A 16,132-nucleotide genomic window follows, 5' to 3' on the forward strand; every position below is an offset into this window, starting at 1 on the left:
AATAGAAGAGTTAACTAGCAAGTGAAGAACTAGGGGACTAAAACAGAGCAAGGAAGAAAGTGGATGGACCAGGAAACTAACCAATTTCATATCACCTTCAGGACAATATTTTTAAAACGTGTGAGTTATCTGAAGGGAACGATGTCACTATTGAAAAGATCCCCTGTAGTGGGGGGATGGTGGGTCCGACAGACCAGGTTCACCTTGTTGGTTTATAACATGTGCCTCAATAACATTTTCTCCTGCTGGTTCAGATCTCAGGTCTCAGTTAGCCCATGAGCCCTCCCTGACCTATGTCCCCTCAAAAAGAAGACAGCAAACCGCGGAACAACAATTTTCAATCTTTCAAGTTTGCAGGGTAGCATGATGAAGAGTGGGGTTACTTTCTCTTTCGTACCTGTAAGGTCTAAATCCTCTCCGAAACTCTCAAGAAAAGAAAGGGGCATCAAGCTGAATGGTCAAGGAGCTACTGGTGTATGTGACCATCTCTGGAGGGCAGGGGTGACATGTCATGTACTGGGGCATCAGTCCTAGGATGGAACCAGCTTTGGGAAACCACTGCCAGAGAGTTCATAGTTACATCTCTCTTATCTCTAAGTTTTATAATGTGATGTTAATTATTAATTGAAAACAGCAATGGGCCAAATTCTGGTATCACTGTAGTTCCAATAAACCCAGAATAACTGTGCTTAAGCACACGTGTTAGAGCCTGTGCAGTCAAGACCATAGTGCTGACAGATAGGGAACACAGCAACTCTGGACCATGTTGAGATCTTCTTACATGAAGTCTGGCCTGGCCTTTCACCGTGTGGACTGAAGATCAGAAGTTATCACATTCCCCTCTGTAACATTCCTTTAAAGTGGACTTAGGTAAATGATAATAACAATGCCATCACGTGTCATTTAGCGGGGAAACCTTGCTATTTTAATAATGCTACAAAGATGGAAAGCTCAGAGCTGGTTGGCTGATGTTCTGTGAAAAGCTCAGTGGCATGCCATATAAATTGCAAGAGATGAAAGGGACCAGTTTGTTTTTCCATCGCAAAAATGGGCTCCACCAGCTTCCTGCCCTGCCTAGCTCTCCTATTATGTTATGCTTATGCTACTCCAATCTCTGTAAGTAGAAACCTGGTTTCTACAGTTCCCTCTCATTCCAGAGACATATTGTACCTTATACTGGACGTATTTTACTCTTTTTCAGGTCGAGCATCTCTCCAGTGAAGCTGGTAAGGACTCTGAACTGTTTTGAGTACTGATGCATTTTCTTTTGCTTGCTGTGTACCACCACATCTGAGTGCATTATGTTTTGTCTCTCTTACAGCACAAGATGCTGATTCTGCTGAGATGATAATCAAAGACATTCCAGACATAAACTTAGGTGAGTTCATGTCTAAATTATCATGCAGTCCCTCTGAGAAAGCTGTAGGCAGAATGCTGAAGCTTCAGCATTGTAAAGAAGAGGTGGGTGACTGATGGTCAGGAAGAGAAGACCGTGGTAACAAGAGAAATAAACAGATAAAATGAAGCGGGCTCCAAATTATCTTCCTCAGGCTGTTTTGAATAGACTGTTGAAATTATCCTAGGCTTCAAGGCACTTCAAGGCTTGGATGAAACTGAGGGTCAGATTGTAACTCTATATAAATGACAGATGTAGATGTCTTTCGCTTGAAGATGTAACATGCTGTATCAATAGGAAAGGCTTTGGAGTACCGCTAGCCTTTCCCCCATCTTTATAGATGGTTTTTATAGAGTTGCACAAAGTGGACAATAGCTTAAATGTTTTGTTGAGCTTCTATATAAGCAGTAAGGTAATCAAAAGACACAACACACTGTACCTTCTTTCTCTGATTTTTTATGCCCTGTAATGCAAATTTCTACCTTTCTACCTTCGTTGCTGTACTACACAATATTGCTTCCTGATGCATTGCTACAAATTGCTAAGTTCTCTAGAGTATTGCTTCATCATGTCACTGTTGCCACTGGCTGGTAACAAGCAAGGGGTTATCACACAGGCCACCAGATTTCTGCCACCCGCAGTGCAGCCATTGCTGAGTAGTTAATATTGAGTAGAAGCTGCTGTCACTTTGAGGCCAGTGTAAATAGAGGCTGATCCTTCTCTATTCTCTGTAAATGCCTGAGGACGTAAAACTTGTACACTTCATAAATAGGTTCAATATGCTTTATGAATTAAAATATATTTGATACTTCATTTCAATTATCTTTCACTAAACTGCCTTTCAGCTGCTGGACTGGACCTCTTTCAGGGGGATATCTTGTTCCAGGTAAGTAATGCAAAATGTTGTAGCTATTATTTGTCCTAATTGTATTTTCAGTACAAATCAGCCCATCTTTCTACAACAGCAGCATCATCAGGTGTTAATTCTCTTTTCAGCAAAATCAGCGAAACGCCCTTAGAGATGAGATGTACAGATGGAAGTTCCCTGTTCCCTATATTCTGGGTGATAACCTAGGTAATGCAGACACTTTATTCAGATTTTAAGTCCAAACCCTGTTTGCACTGGAGTCACTATAAGAAAAAATTTGTCTTTTTCAGAACGGCTCTCCCACATTAAAATTCACTAATAAACACACTGCTCCTTTACCTGAAAACCAAATTTTTCTCCTACACCTATTAAAAAAGCATATAATTTAATCAAACTCAATCACTTTTCTTTTGGTCCCACATGTATATCTGTGTCTATTTTTCACTTATCCGGGGTGAGTGATCTGCAGTATGTTAAAAATGCGTTCCTGAAATACGTTTTCCAGATCTGAATGCCAAAGCAGTCATTCTTGAAGCATTTGAAATGTTCCGTCTGAAGTCTTGCATTGATTTCAAGCCATATGAAGGAGAGAGTTCCTACATATTCTTCATAAAAGGAAGCGGGTAAGGGTTATAGCAGTTCCTGTTTAGTTTTGCTCTGCAGAATCAGTTTGGAATTCATCTCATCTGATTTCCACAGTCGGAAGGTTTAGTCTAGGCTTGTTGTCGAAGCTCCATTTATAGTCAGTGAAGAGAAAGAGGCCACCAAGAGAACAATTCATCTCATTTTCTTAGACGCATAGTTTAGAAGCAGCTACCTCCCTCTGCTGACCACAAAGGATGCTGAGATAATCAACCTGGAATGGACATCTAACATTTAGATGGCTCCTCTTTGATGAGGTGAATCCCAGCCATTCCTGGGTTCTCTTCAGCAGCTGCCACTTTCCTACCTGGGGATGTTTCCATTTTACCGGTGTGTGAAACCACCTCTATGTATATTTTCTGAACTTGCTCCTGGGCTATATCAAGAAGTCCCCAGTGAACTGCCCAAGGAGCTCCTTTCCTCCTCAGCATGCTTGGCATCTGCTGAGCTGTGGACAGGGGGCTGGATCCTTACACAAGAAGATACATTTTCTCACCCCAGGCCAATATACTGTATAGTTGCTCTTAAAAAGGACCAAGTAATGCTAAATCCTTCCAGCTACTGGTGATCTCTTCTCTAGCCCAAGTGTTTGAAAGAAAGCTCAGTTTCCCTTGATGAGTTTGCTTTTTCTATCTATGCGCTATGTTTCTTGCCATGTTTCTTGGCAAAAAGGCAGCTGATATAGGACAAAACTGCAGATCTCAAAAATCAGGGGTGACCTTGTCTAACATGGAGGTTATGTAACATGCTGGCCTCATTCACGTGATAGTGAGTAACTTTTCAGGGCTTAGGCTGCCTTCATTCTGCAGATCATCAAGGCACTTGGTCAACACTTTAATAATAATGCATATACTTGCTTTGTATTTAAATCTTTTGATATTACTTGGATTATTGATATAATCCTGTAAGCAGATTGAGACCTTAAATGCAGAAAAGAATACTTAATAGGCAATGAAATCTCTTTCTCAGGTGTTGGTCCATGGTGGGAGACCAGCAGACTGGACAGAACCTCTCTATTGGGGCAGGGTGTGACCATAAAGCAGTTGTGGAACATGAGGTCCTGCATGCTTTGGGATTTTACCACGAGCAGTCAAGGATGGACCGGGATGATTATGTGACAGTCTGGTGGGACGAAATTCTTACAGGTTGGTTTTGAACTTCAAGCAAAAGTTTATGAAGTGCAGACTGACAGTATCTTTCTTCCCCCCTAGTTTTTAAAGTCTCCTTAAAGATGTGAATTTAGTGACATGGGGCCACACCTGAGACCCCCTGTAAATCAATCTGTAGATGAAGCATGGTTTCCATACAGTTTCTCTAGTGGAAGATAAGGAACAATCTAAGGCCAGAAGAGAGCAGCCCTCCTTGGAAGTCAGGATACTTTTTTGCCCCTTGGCTACAGGACTGGTCTACTCTCTGATTTTCAACAAAACATTTTCCCTCTGTAAGAGACTGTTTCCTCTTTTGCTATGTAATGTGAAATATGATCTGGGATGGTGTGGTGGGACCCTCAACTTGTCCTGAGTTTTAAGGTGGCTCTGCCACACCCTCTTCTTTAATGTAAGGTCCTCTCAAAGTCTGAAAGGGTTTTATACTCAGAGACTCAGGTCTTCCAGAAACTGGAAAGATTCACTTTGTACATAAAGAAGCTTCAAAGAGGCTAGATCAGATGGGATGCATAAAATAGGGTTCTTTCCCACCCTCCCCTGCCCACTGTGTCTCTGCAGGTCCTTAGTTTCATCAGATTTGGTAGCTTTCTGAGTTTCAGCAAACTCCCTATAGTCCTCCTGGTCCATAGGTAGTTTCTTCTTCTGTCTCCTCTGAAGTCTCTCTCCCTTACTATTTAATGATAACATATTTGAAAAAGAGTGAATGGTAGTCTATAACAAATTCTTAAAGGCATGCTAGCAAAGGCACCAAGTGTTAATTCTTCTCCTGCTTGCAGTAGCGGTGCATTGTGATGCCAGTGCAACTAAATTGCCCTGCCGTTGCTTGTAGTCCATGTGGACAAACAGATCATTTTGGTCTTCAGGGTTATGCACTTGCCATCTTTACAAATAAGTGTAAAATACATGCAAAATAGGCATCAGAAATGAACAGGATCCAGAGAGCTCTATGTTCTCACTTGGATAGATAAGAACTGCTGTACAAGCTCTCTCTCCTGACCTCTAAGTGCAGTATCTGTTATTTTGTATTGCTCCAAGCTGTATGGCAGTGTGAACTCATACTTGCCTCTGCCCTGTAACTGCATTATTTTTGGGGGTGGCTGAGCAGTAGATGGGATATGGATGTTGATGGTTTTTCAGACCATAATTTTTATTGTTATAAAAAGAACTAAAATCAATTCACCTTATTATAAACTTGGTCTCAACTTGAATCATGGTGATGATGATGATGGTGGTGATGATAATATCTAGAGCCTGACTTTTGGGACCCATTAGGCTGTGCATTGTAAGTAACCATCTCTGAAACCAAGAGTCTTTTAATGGATTATTATAAACTTCATGTTGTTCAGAGCTATTGAAAAGCTCAACAAAACAGTGCCAATTCTCCGTGCAGGTATGTTTTTTCTTTATTTTCAAAAATATCTTGTTGGATGCTCTCACTTTATCTGTGGTGTATTCAGGACCCACAAAAATGAAACATCAGAAGAATGATACAGATTATGCACCTTAGTGTAACATTATTCTGAATGTAGTAAGTCCTGGGGTTAGTCTGATATCATTACAGTTAATTCTTACCTTCTGTAGGTTTCTATCCATAATACATAATCCTATTTTCCAGTGAGGAAAACACATTAGGTAGAAAGCTTCAACTGAAGCTATCTGAAAGAATTAAAAGATTGGAGGTGGAACAGGAAGGTTAATTTGATGATCTAGTTTGCATTGGATTCAGCCAATGGGCAGAATTTGTTTCTTGTGGCTTTTGGTTTAGGATTCAGCTTGCAGACTAATACGTCTCAACATAGATGTCTACCTCTATGTGTCTGCCTATGAACTGTGTGTCTAAGCATAGATGACTGTGTTAGCATGAGATGAGTCACTCTTGGCCAAATGAATTCCACCGTGTTTGAGTCAGCATAGACTAGATTTACTGTATACTACAGAGGAAGGCACAAAGCTCAAGAACACAGCTTATCAATCCTTCACTTGGGCAATGCCCTTCAGCCTGGTTTTGTGGTTTTTTTACCTTGTCCTGAAATAATACCTGCTCCTCTAAAGGGAAATAAGGCTGGTGTGTATGTGTCTGTTTGTCCATCTGTTCCCCCATGAATGACCTGAAAACCCAAATGTAATAGCATGGTAACAGTTTTGACCGTAACACATTTCTATAAACTTCAGTGCAAATAGCTGGCTGGTTAGAAAAAAAGATCTCTTATTCATGTTCCTGCTGACAGAAAAGCTAATAAGCTTATTAGACTTCAGAGAGAACACACAGGAAAGCCTATGAAAAGCCTCCTCACTGAAGGGTTTATTTCTTTTAAAAACATCTAAAAGTTACTCTTTGCTTGATAAGGATCTTAAAAAACAGCATTATTACACAAGACTGTGTTCTGCCAAGATTTTATTCCCAGCTATAAAAAGCAATAGTACTTGATTAGCAAGCTTCTCACCCTTTTTGATAAAAGATTCAGTTCAGGTATCTCCAAGAAAATAACCCCCAAGCCCTTTTATAATCTCCAGCCTTGGACTGAAGACCTTTGTGCCCAGTATAGAGCTTCGGAAGGGAAGGGTGGTTGTACACAGAGAAGCTGTAATTATCCACTGAGTACAGTCATGTGCTGTTTCTTCTTGGAGAGAGAATGAACCCAAATATTCTGGAAATATTATCTATGGCAATACTGGGAATCTCCCTTTACTTCCACACTGAAGTGTGTGAATCCCTCCCTCTGCCCTAGAGGATACTTCCACAGTGAAAAAAGAACCTTTTCTCTTAGAAGAAATAATTTCACCAAGAAATGTGTTTCCATAAGACTCCTCAGAAAAATTTTCAGGTTAATAAAACAAAAACATGCAAATGGGTGTAGCTGTAGCAATGCCATCAATCCAGGGTAAAAAACTCATTGCTTTTACACATTCATACCATGCTGTTTGCACTGAAGGACAGCAGAGGCTGGGGGCACTCCAGAACTGCCGTTCCTGCCCCCTCAATGAGTGAAGGGCTCCTCCTTGTTGCTATGGGATCTAATATCCTGGGAAACATTTGCATCAATGTCCACAGAATCTGGAATGGAGCATATTCATGTTTAAATTTATTCCTTCAGGATGCTTACCAGGGACCATTAGACAATCTAGTCTGACCTCCAGTATATCGCAGGTCTTTATGGCTGGCTTATATTTGATTTTCAACCTACAGAACTCACACGGGGGCAGGAAACTGCAATCTAAAGATGCTTTGTTGTCCAAATTACCTTATAAACAAGTCACATAGAATTTGAACCCTTTATCAGAAAGCAATTGCTTTTTGGTATATCAATTCTACCTCAGAGAATTGTATCCAAGAGACCTTGCTAAATCCATTTGTTTTCTGATTACTCTAAGAATGAACACTTTTCTGTTCTTTTTGCAGGCATGGAACACAACTTTCTGAAGTACGATGACAGCTACATCACTGACCTGAACACCCCTTATGACTATGAATCAGTAATGCACTATGGACCATTTTCATTTAACAAAAACGATAGCATCCCCACAATCACAGCGAAGATACCAGCTTTTGATAACATCATTGGACAACGTCTAGACTTCAGTGCCATTGACCTGGAAAGACTCAATCGCATGTATAACTGCAGTAAGTCATAATCTAAGTACGGCAAACTGTTTCCTATGTTTACACTTTAGCCTTCCTCTTACCTCCCTTAAGTCTCTAAAAACAAGAAAATTCTTCTCGGGTGCTCTTGAGGCAGTACTGAAGTGGGCCTGTGGTACAGAGACTCAGACTGTTCATTTCTTCCTTGTCCATCTCTTTAGCTCTGCTAACTGTCACTACTTTTGTAACAGTCCAATTAGTCAATGAAAGTCAGTTCATTCCCATCTTCTCTTCCATGTTGCTCCTAGGGGCTCAGACATGCAGTTGTGTTCTGCTGGTTTGTGGGCAGTTTCTCTGTGCCTCTGCTGTGTGGTAAACGCAATTGTGCTTTGTTCTCTTTTACTGAAATTTAGACCAGATGCATAATTTTCCAGCTGGTATGAGCTAAGTCTAAACTGGTTGCTCAGCTGGTTAAAGATGTTATCACCACCTGTACTTCTTAGCAAGAAATTATTGTCCCCACAGCTCTGCCAACAGGAACATCCACTTGCAGGCAAACTTAGCTGAACTGACCTAAGCTAACTGGACAGACTTTGCCTGAAGTGGGTTAAACCATGCTCCTGAATCCAGGCAGCCAGGTGAGCCTTGGAGACTGATAACCTCCAGCAGTTAAATACAGGAATGGGATGATAACATCTTTAATCAACACCACTGTTCACAAAGAGACTGTGTCTCCAAGACTTACAAGCAGGCACAGAGACAGCCACCAGCAGTCACTCTGTTTCAGCTGACACATGTGAGTTTGCTAAGCTTCTGCAATGTGGTGGCATCTTGGTATCTTTATGCAGGGAATCCCTCCGGGAATTAACCTTTTCTTCTCTTGAATCCTTGTCTTAGGACTCACATCTGCTGTGATCAGGTCTTCTGTACATGATATCTATATCAATATAAACAAAAACTCACATCAGAGCAGAAATATCCAAATTTTGTTTTAAATGAGATCCTTCTTTGGAGGTAACCATGTATGCGTTTATTTCAGCTTCAACTCATACTCTTTTGGACCAGTGTGCTTTTGAGCTTGAAAATATCTGTGGCATGATTCAAGGCGCCACAGATGACCTAGACTGGGTCCATCAACAGAGCAGTGCTACAGGGCAAGAAGACCACACACTTTCTGGGCGTTGTCAAGGTAAAACCAAGTAACAGAACACTTATCCATAGAAAAACGGTTAGCTGGGGTAATGGTCACTTGTGCATGTCTGTGCTGGGCTGTTCGGTTTAAAGGAAGTTTTAGAGAAGTTGTTAAAGATGTTCTCATTGTAGTCAACCCTTGAGAAATGCCAGCACTGGCTACTCTAAAAACAGAAGATTAAATGACTACATTCAGGAGACCGCCCAGCAGATACCTTAGCTGCAATGTTTCTAGTTAAGCAAAAAGCCTCTTTCCTTTTCACATGTCTTGGCACTGTAAGACTGAGTTTATGATCTCTTTAGTGTTATCATTAAGCTTTTTGAACATAGTAGAATGTTCTCCAGACCAGCAGTATAAAAGGGAAAAAAGAACCATCTTAAACTAGTCCTTTTAAATATGGAAGAGGATTTACTGCGACTTTCAAAGTCTGAGTAAGAGTTATGCTGCCACATGATAAGAATGAAAGAGCACTCAAAAACCACTGATAAATGTTGCAGTTGCAAAGTGAACAATAAGTTAAACTTGAGAAGTACATGCTCTGGAGGTAGAAGAAAGTCACATTTCATGATAATGCTCTTTTAAAATGTTAATTTGACATTTTTCAAAGGAAGAGAATCTCAAAAAGGGTCGAGTCAGCACCAGTCACAGTTGCAGGTTGCTAGTTTACAAGTGAGAGTAAAGATTAAGCAAGGGCATGATTTGTCATTATTTAGTCAGCAGAAACTATTACAGACTTCAAGAAACTTTGGTAGAAAAATTTGCCTAAGTATAGAATGCAAGAATCATGGCCCAAAGCACATTCAGTTGTGCTTTTTTATTCTTTGATGAGGGAAGAATTTGACTTGTCATCAGGAAGACAGTCTGTTCCCCTTATGTTGAACCAGACACTGGAAAGAAGAACAGAGCCTTAATCTCTCATAATGCTAGTAGTTATTGATCAGGTGTGAGAATGCAAAATAACTCAAGAAAAGCATTTGACATCTTCTATAAGAACATTCTTCTAATGTTCCTCTAATATTTTTCCTTCTTTCACCTTTTTTTTTTTTTTTTTTTTTTGCATTATATAATTGTTACTGAAAAAGAGTTCAGTTGAGTTGTTTGATACTACTGGGTATGAACCTGTCTAAAATAAGCACTTGCACTTATGCTTTAGCATCGAGTGAATCAGTTAGCATAAAATAAGTAACTATGTTCCCTGAAGAGTTAATGGAGAGAGGTAGGTGCCTTTGAGGATCTCCAGAGTGCCTAAATGAATTGCCAGGTTAGGGAGTGCCGCTTCTTTTGAAGGTCTTCAAAGGCTCATTAACTGCATCAGGAATTTAGGTACTTTTGGAGAATTGCTTTTGCAGCTATCTCAGGTAGGGGCTAATTTTAGGTTTCTAACACAGATGAACCATATTTCGCTCAAACAGTCGCCAATACAGTGTTTTTTACTTTTTCCTGGCCTACCTGAGGGAGGGAAAGTACAGCTTAATAGTCAGAGGGAGGACCCAGCAGCCAGACTTTTGATTTGATCCCTGTATGTCCTTGCCGAAGTCCCCAAAGAACAGATCCTGACTGTCTGCCATAGGTGCTTAATGTTGCCTTTGTTATTGTTTCTCTTTGTTAACAAAAAAGAGATTAAGACTAGTTCCTCCGAGGCTTTGATACCATAATACGCTCAACAACAAAGTTAGGCACCTGAATAAGGCTCACAGCCCTGTCTCCCACTTGCAGCAATAGTAATCTTAGATCCTACTTGCTTAACAGTGAAGTGCCTTGCCTTGTGTGTGTATAAAGTAACTAGGCACCCTTGATAAAGTTTCCATAGAGTAAGTGTTTAAAGCATTGCTGTCAGGTGGGAGGCAACAGATAATACTCCCCACGCCTGGGTAGAGGGAACATGAAACACAGAATAGCTCTGAGCGCTCCACTGGCCATACGGGTGGCTGTACTGTGATCGTGGGCTGCAGGTTTGACTGATGACACACCAGATGCTAGCTGCAACCATGAGAGTCCAAGGAACCTTCTCCAAGAAGAGGAGGCTTTCACATGATAGCTAAAAGAATTTCACTAAATAGTGTAATCATAGACTATAATAACTATAGAGCAATGCAATACAGATAAGATGTGACAAGGTCGTGTGATACCAAGATAAGAAATGTTTGTAAATGGTTAATTTGTGAATGTCAAATGAAAACAAAGGTAAATATAAGGATAAAGGTAGATATTTCAAATCTAAAATAAAGATCACGTCAGAGAATGTTAGTGGGGAATTAAATTACAGTGGCAAAAATTCTTATCCAATATCCCCAAACTGAGGAGCTAAGTTTTGAAAAGTATTTAGACAAGCTGTAAAAAGGAGCTTCTCCATGTTCAAGGTCAGGAGAGTGCTAGTTTAGTGCTCAACCCTTTTTTATTATCTTCATCTGATACAAAATTATCTTATTCTTTATAAGGTAATAGCATGTGAACATATCACCTTATCTTCCATGTAAATGAAGTGATAATTATATCTACTAGTCACTTGCAGTTAGGTTGTTTTCTTCAACCTTCATGTGGAAGGCCCTATATCATCTCTGTCTCACACCTTTGACATTTCTGAGGCACCTAACTTCCAGCTAAACCAACTGGCACAAAATTGAAATAAGGAGGCTGCAATAAGTTACATACATATATATGCTAAACTACTAGTCATATTCTTACCTTGTTCTGTCTTGACTGGTTAACATATACTGTTTCCTTCTGCTGTTTATGTCAATTACTACATTTAGGCCTACTGAAAGAGTGGAGTTGAAATGATAGGTTTATACTATGCAGCTAGCAGGAAAGCTGGGAAGAGACACTGATACTCTACACTTTCCTCCCAGATGCTGGCTATTTCATGTACTTTGACACCAGCTCTGGCGAGGCAGATGAGGTGGCAGTCCTAGAGTCTCGAATCCTTTATCCAAAGAGAACTCAGCAGTGCCTCCAGTTCTTCTATAGGATCACAGGAAGCCTTTCTGACAAGCTGGTCGTCTGGGTTAAAGAGGATGATGGCACTGGAAATGTTCGCAAGATGAGGAAAATGCAAACCTTTGAAGGTAATTCTGGAAATACAAGGAATATACAAAATACTGGGGGAGGAAAGGTTGACTGAGTCTAGGAATCGGCTCAGAATTCAAAAGGTTTTCTCTATCCTACCAGAAGTGTATTTTGCAATCCAGCTAATGATTTTGGTATTGCAGAAGTGTATGTGTCAGTGAAACTGTGGCTTGTAATAGTGCAATTCAGGTGGTCCACAGCAGAAGTCACAACTCTCCTGATAATATTATATTGCACTTAAGGAATAGGACCTCAAACTCTGCTGGAGTTTTATCAGTCTAGGTTTCCACTGTCTATAGTATGATCTGACTCTGACTTGCTGCCATGTAAATGCCTGTGCTCACATTAGTCAATAAGAAGGCCAGGCTGATTTTTTACATAGCCAGAAATAAAAAAATACATTTAATTATGGAAATGTGAGTTCCCACTTTTGGGTGATGTTGCTACGCAGGACAAATCCAGCTACCACAGGACTATGCATTTAATGCTGTCAAAACGCACGATACATGATAACCTGCCTATATTGAGCTGCTGGAATTTCATGGAAGAAGGATAAGTTCATGAAAAACTGGTGGTGACACTTGATTCCAACATCCTGGGATACTTACTCTCATCTGCTTGTTATGATTTGGTCTTTAGCATCTTGCCCTTTGAATTAGAGACTGTCATTCACTAATGTCTGCATACTTCCTAATACAATGTGTCCAAGGCATTTAGATGATAATGTCTTGTAATGTGAGTATATTGTAATCATAATAGCAACTTAAGATCTCTAGCCTTCAGGGCTCTATGAGAAAACCAGTTGTCTACAAATGCAGCTTGGATGGATGGATGGCTAGGAATAAGCTGCTTCATAATATCACCAATCATGCTGATGGCAAAATTTTGCTTTTCTTTTACCAAAGCGGATAATGACTACAACTGGAAAATTGCCCATGTAACCCTCAATGCTCAAAAGAAGTTCCGATACCTCTTCCAAGGACTAAAGGGCAACCCCAGCTCTTCATCTGGTGGGATTGCTATTGATGACGTGACCCTTGCAGAAACACCCTGTCCCATGGCTGTGTGGGTCATTCGGAATTTCAGCCAAGTCCTTGAAAACACATCGAGCAGTGTTATTCATAGCCCTCGGTTTTATAGCCCTGAGGGTTACGGCTATGGCATAAGTTTGTATCCCCACTCAACAACCAGTGGCTACACTCGAATTGCCTTTCACTTGTGCAGTGGAGAGAATGATGGTGTTCTGGAGTGGCCAGCTCTGAACCGCCAGGCTACCCTCACAGTGCTGGACCAGGATCCTGACATCTTGAAAAGGATGTCCTCAAGTAGAAGCTTCACCACAAGCAGCAGCCAGGTTCTCTCAAGTAAGTGGTGTTTGCATGAAAATGGAAAAAAATAGTGAAAATGAAAGCTAAGGAGTCTGAGCCACAGGACTGAGTGTAGGATTCAAAGTCAGGTAACTGCATCTACATTTCCTGATTTGGGCCCTTTCCCTGTGTATGACTCAGAATTCCTGCCTATTAAAGGCCATCTGATGTGAAAAGTGTCCCATGGAGGGTTGTTGTTGTTATTATGAAGAATCCGTGGGATATCTGAGTTTGACTATCTGAGTTTGACACAGTTCTCCTGTGTCAACGAGTTGCCAAATCCCATTCTATCTGCAGTTTGAGAATATATTTCCTAGTTTCCAAGCTCTTTCATCTTAGTGCCCAACATGATGGGTGGTATGTTAGCACATGATAGTGCAACATCAGCAGGGTGCTGCATTCCAGTGCTAATCCAACACTAATTAAGTTAAAACTACATTTTGGGGGCTCAGTTAACTTGAATATACATAGTCTGAAAGCATTGGGTTCAGACTGTAGCTGTATTCAAGGAGCAAAATACCTGCCAACACCTGGGAGATCAGTCTGCAGCATTTGAAACTTCTCTCACTTTGTTGGCTGTAGACTGCAGGTTACAAACTCCTTTAGACAGGGACTATCTTGCAGCTCCAGACTTATATCGCATGTAGCACCATTGTTCTATGTCCAGGCCTAGGATTCCCGATGGATGTGGTAATTCAAGGAAAGAAGAAAAGCACAATCTGGAATTTGCTGCAGAATAAAATACTAGTGATGACTTTCCATCCCTCTTTACTTTTTCCAGTGCAACATGGCTACATGCCTTTTCAGTAGGAAGTTTTAGATTCCAGGTATGATTTTTTTTAATAGAACCATAGCAATGAACAAAACCCATCAGACTCTAAACTACCCATGCTTAAAAGCTGAATGTGAGCACTCAGCCATGCTGAGGGGGTGTCCTTATGCAGGAGGGTGCTCTTAGTTGGTGACAACAGCTAAAGTAATTTGAGTTAGTTTAGCCTTCAGTGAAAGGAGAGCTGTGGAACTTAAAAGCCTTCACATGGGCTAAGAGTCCTCATGGAGACCATTGCTAAGCACCTGCTGGCACCCATAGTTTGTCAGTGCTCTGTGACTTGTTTGGGCATCTGAGCCCTGAACGGGATTTTGCAGTATAAAGCCTGTTTAACCTGGGGTAAAAGTCACGTCATACTTCCAGACTGGAAGATTTTATGGTGCTTATTTCTCACCCCTACTCTCTTTGCAGATGCTAACACAACCTCAATATGGAACAGACCATCTATTGTTGGAACGTTTGATGCCTCCTGCAATTGCTATAGAAGTGTGAACTTGGGCTGGAATAACTTCATATCCCACAGCCAGCTGAGAAGGAGAAGCTTCCTGAAAAATGATGATTTGATTATTTTTGCAGAATTTCATGGTAAAGACTCTTCTCTAGCTTCTCCTTACAAAAACAACTGGATCATCTCTTTTCTGTCTCTTTCCTATCTCTCTCTTTTCACATGCTCACTCAAATAACTGTGGTCTCCAGTCTCTAAGCGCTCTTCTCTTCTAACAGGAAGAACTTTTAAAAGGATTTGTTTGCTTTAATTTCAGGTGGGCAATATTGACTGATGTGTTTGTGAGTTCAGAGGAATCTAAATGGCAATGATTTCTTGAAGGTTAACTCCTTAGACACCTTCAAGCACCCTAACCAGTAGCTACCTCCATTTCGAGGCATGTAAACACATTCAAAAGCCTTTTCCATTGTGTCTCTTTCCAAAGAGAGCAGCCACACTTAGCACACTTTTCCAAAGCAGTGAATTCTTCTGATTTACCTAAGTAGATACCATAAATGCAGTATTATTTCCTATCCTCTGCTGTAAATACGCATCACTTCCTGTGGCACAGCAAGAGCCCTCTAAGGGGCTTATGGACAAGGAGGATCCTCCAGTCCACAGAGCAGCCTGCGACCCTCTGGCACAAAGAATACTGCATACAATAATATCACTCACTGTTATCTGATGTCTTTCTCTCCTCTTTCCTTCTTCAAAAGATATAATTTACCTCAATAACACTGAAGTCCCTGTTCAGTCTGCACAATCTTCCGTCACGGAAAGCCTCATTCTAGAACGTCGGAAGAGAGCAGCCCAGGATATTGAGCCTGTTCAAGACTGGCTTCCGTATCTGCAAGACCCGTGTAACCCAAATCCTTGCCACAATGATGGAGTCTGTGTGAATACGAAAGGGAAAGCAAGCTGCAGGTACCACTGACCTCTCCCGTCAGCCTCGATTTTCTTCTGAACTCAGTAACACAAGCAATAAGTATTCAGAGCTACAATTCCCCCAAGAAGATTGGGGCCACTCAGTTTTCAGGCAAGAGCAGGAACAAAACACCTCACTGTTTTTGAACTAGCAGCCCCCAGAAAACCCTCTCTGTGGTGCTTTCCAGGGGATGTAAATAGCCTCCAACCCCACCAGGTGGGGATGCTGTGATGGGAACCTCTCTAATGGGAACTGCCCATGCAGAACAGCGCGTGTGGGACTTGTAGGTGGGCCTATAGGGTAGGACACAAGCCCTGCTACACTGGCTCTATCCACTAGCCACTAAACCACTCTCTGTGGTTTATTTTTGCAGGTGCCCATCAGGACAAGCCTTCTTCTTTACGGGTGAGAGATGTCAGTCAATGCAGGTCCATGGAAACATCCTGGGACTGACAGTTGGTGGAATTGCTGGAACCATTGTCTTAACCATCGTCCTCATTTCCATGATGAGTAGAAGATAAAGAGCTGTAGGGGGATAAATCTCAGCCCTGTATTTTTCAAGAGTCCAGAAGACATCAGTTTGCAGTGAAAAATATTAAAGTACAACTTGTAAAAGA

General features: G+C 41.1%; 1 protein-coding gene across 1 annotated transcript; it reads left to right on the plus strand.

Annotated features, from left to right (window-relative positions):
• The first annotated feature begins 1,005 nt into the window (after window positions 1-1,005).
• Window positions 1,006-16,132, plus strand: MEP1A (meprin A subunit alpha). Its single transcript, XM_064508326.1, has 14 exons — window positions 1,006-1,116; window positions 1,202-1,226; window positions 1,322-1,378; window positions 2,242-2,282; window positions 2,393-2,471; window positions 2,770-2,887; window positions 3,876-4,051; window positions 7,473-7,694; window positions 8,692-8,841; window positions 11,694-11,909; window positions 12,816-13,274; window positions 14,518-14,691; window positions 15,307-15,514; window positions 15,889-16,132. Exons 1-14 carry the CDS (start codon window positions 1,048-1,050, stop codon window positions 16,034-16,036), a joined length of 2,142 nt encoding a protein of 713 aa, XP_064364396.1. The 5' UTR covers window positions 1,006-1,047; the 3' UTR covers window positions 16,037-16,132.

This window comes from Dromaius novaehollandiae, chromosome 3 (assembly GCF_036370855.1).
Source record: "Dromaius novaehollandiae isolate bDroNov1 chromosome 3, bDroNov1.hap1, whole genome shotgun sequence".
NCBI classification, from domain to species: Eukaryota; Metazoa; Chordata; class Aves; order Casuariiformes; family Dromaiidae; genus Dromaius; species Dromaius novaehollandiae.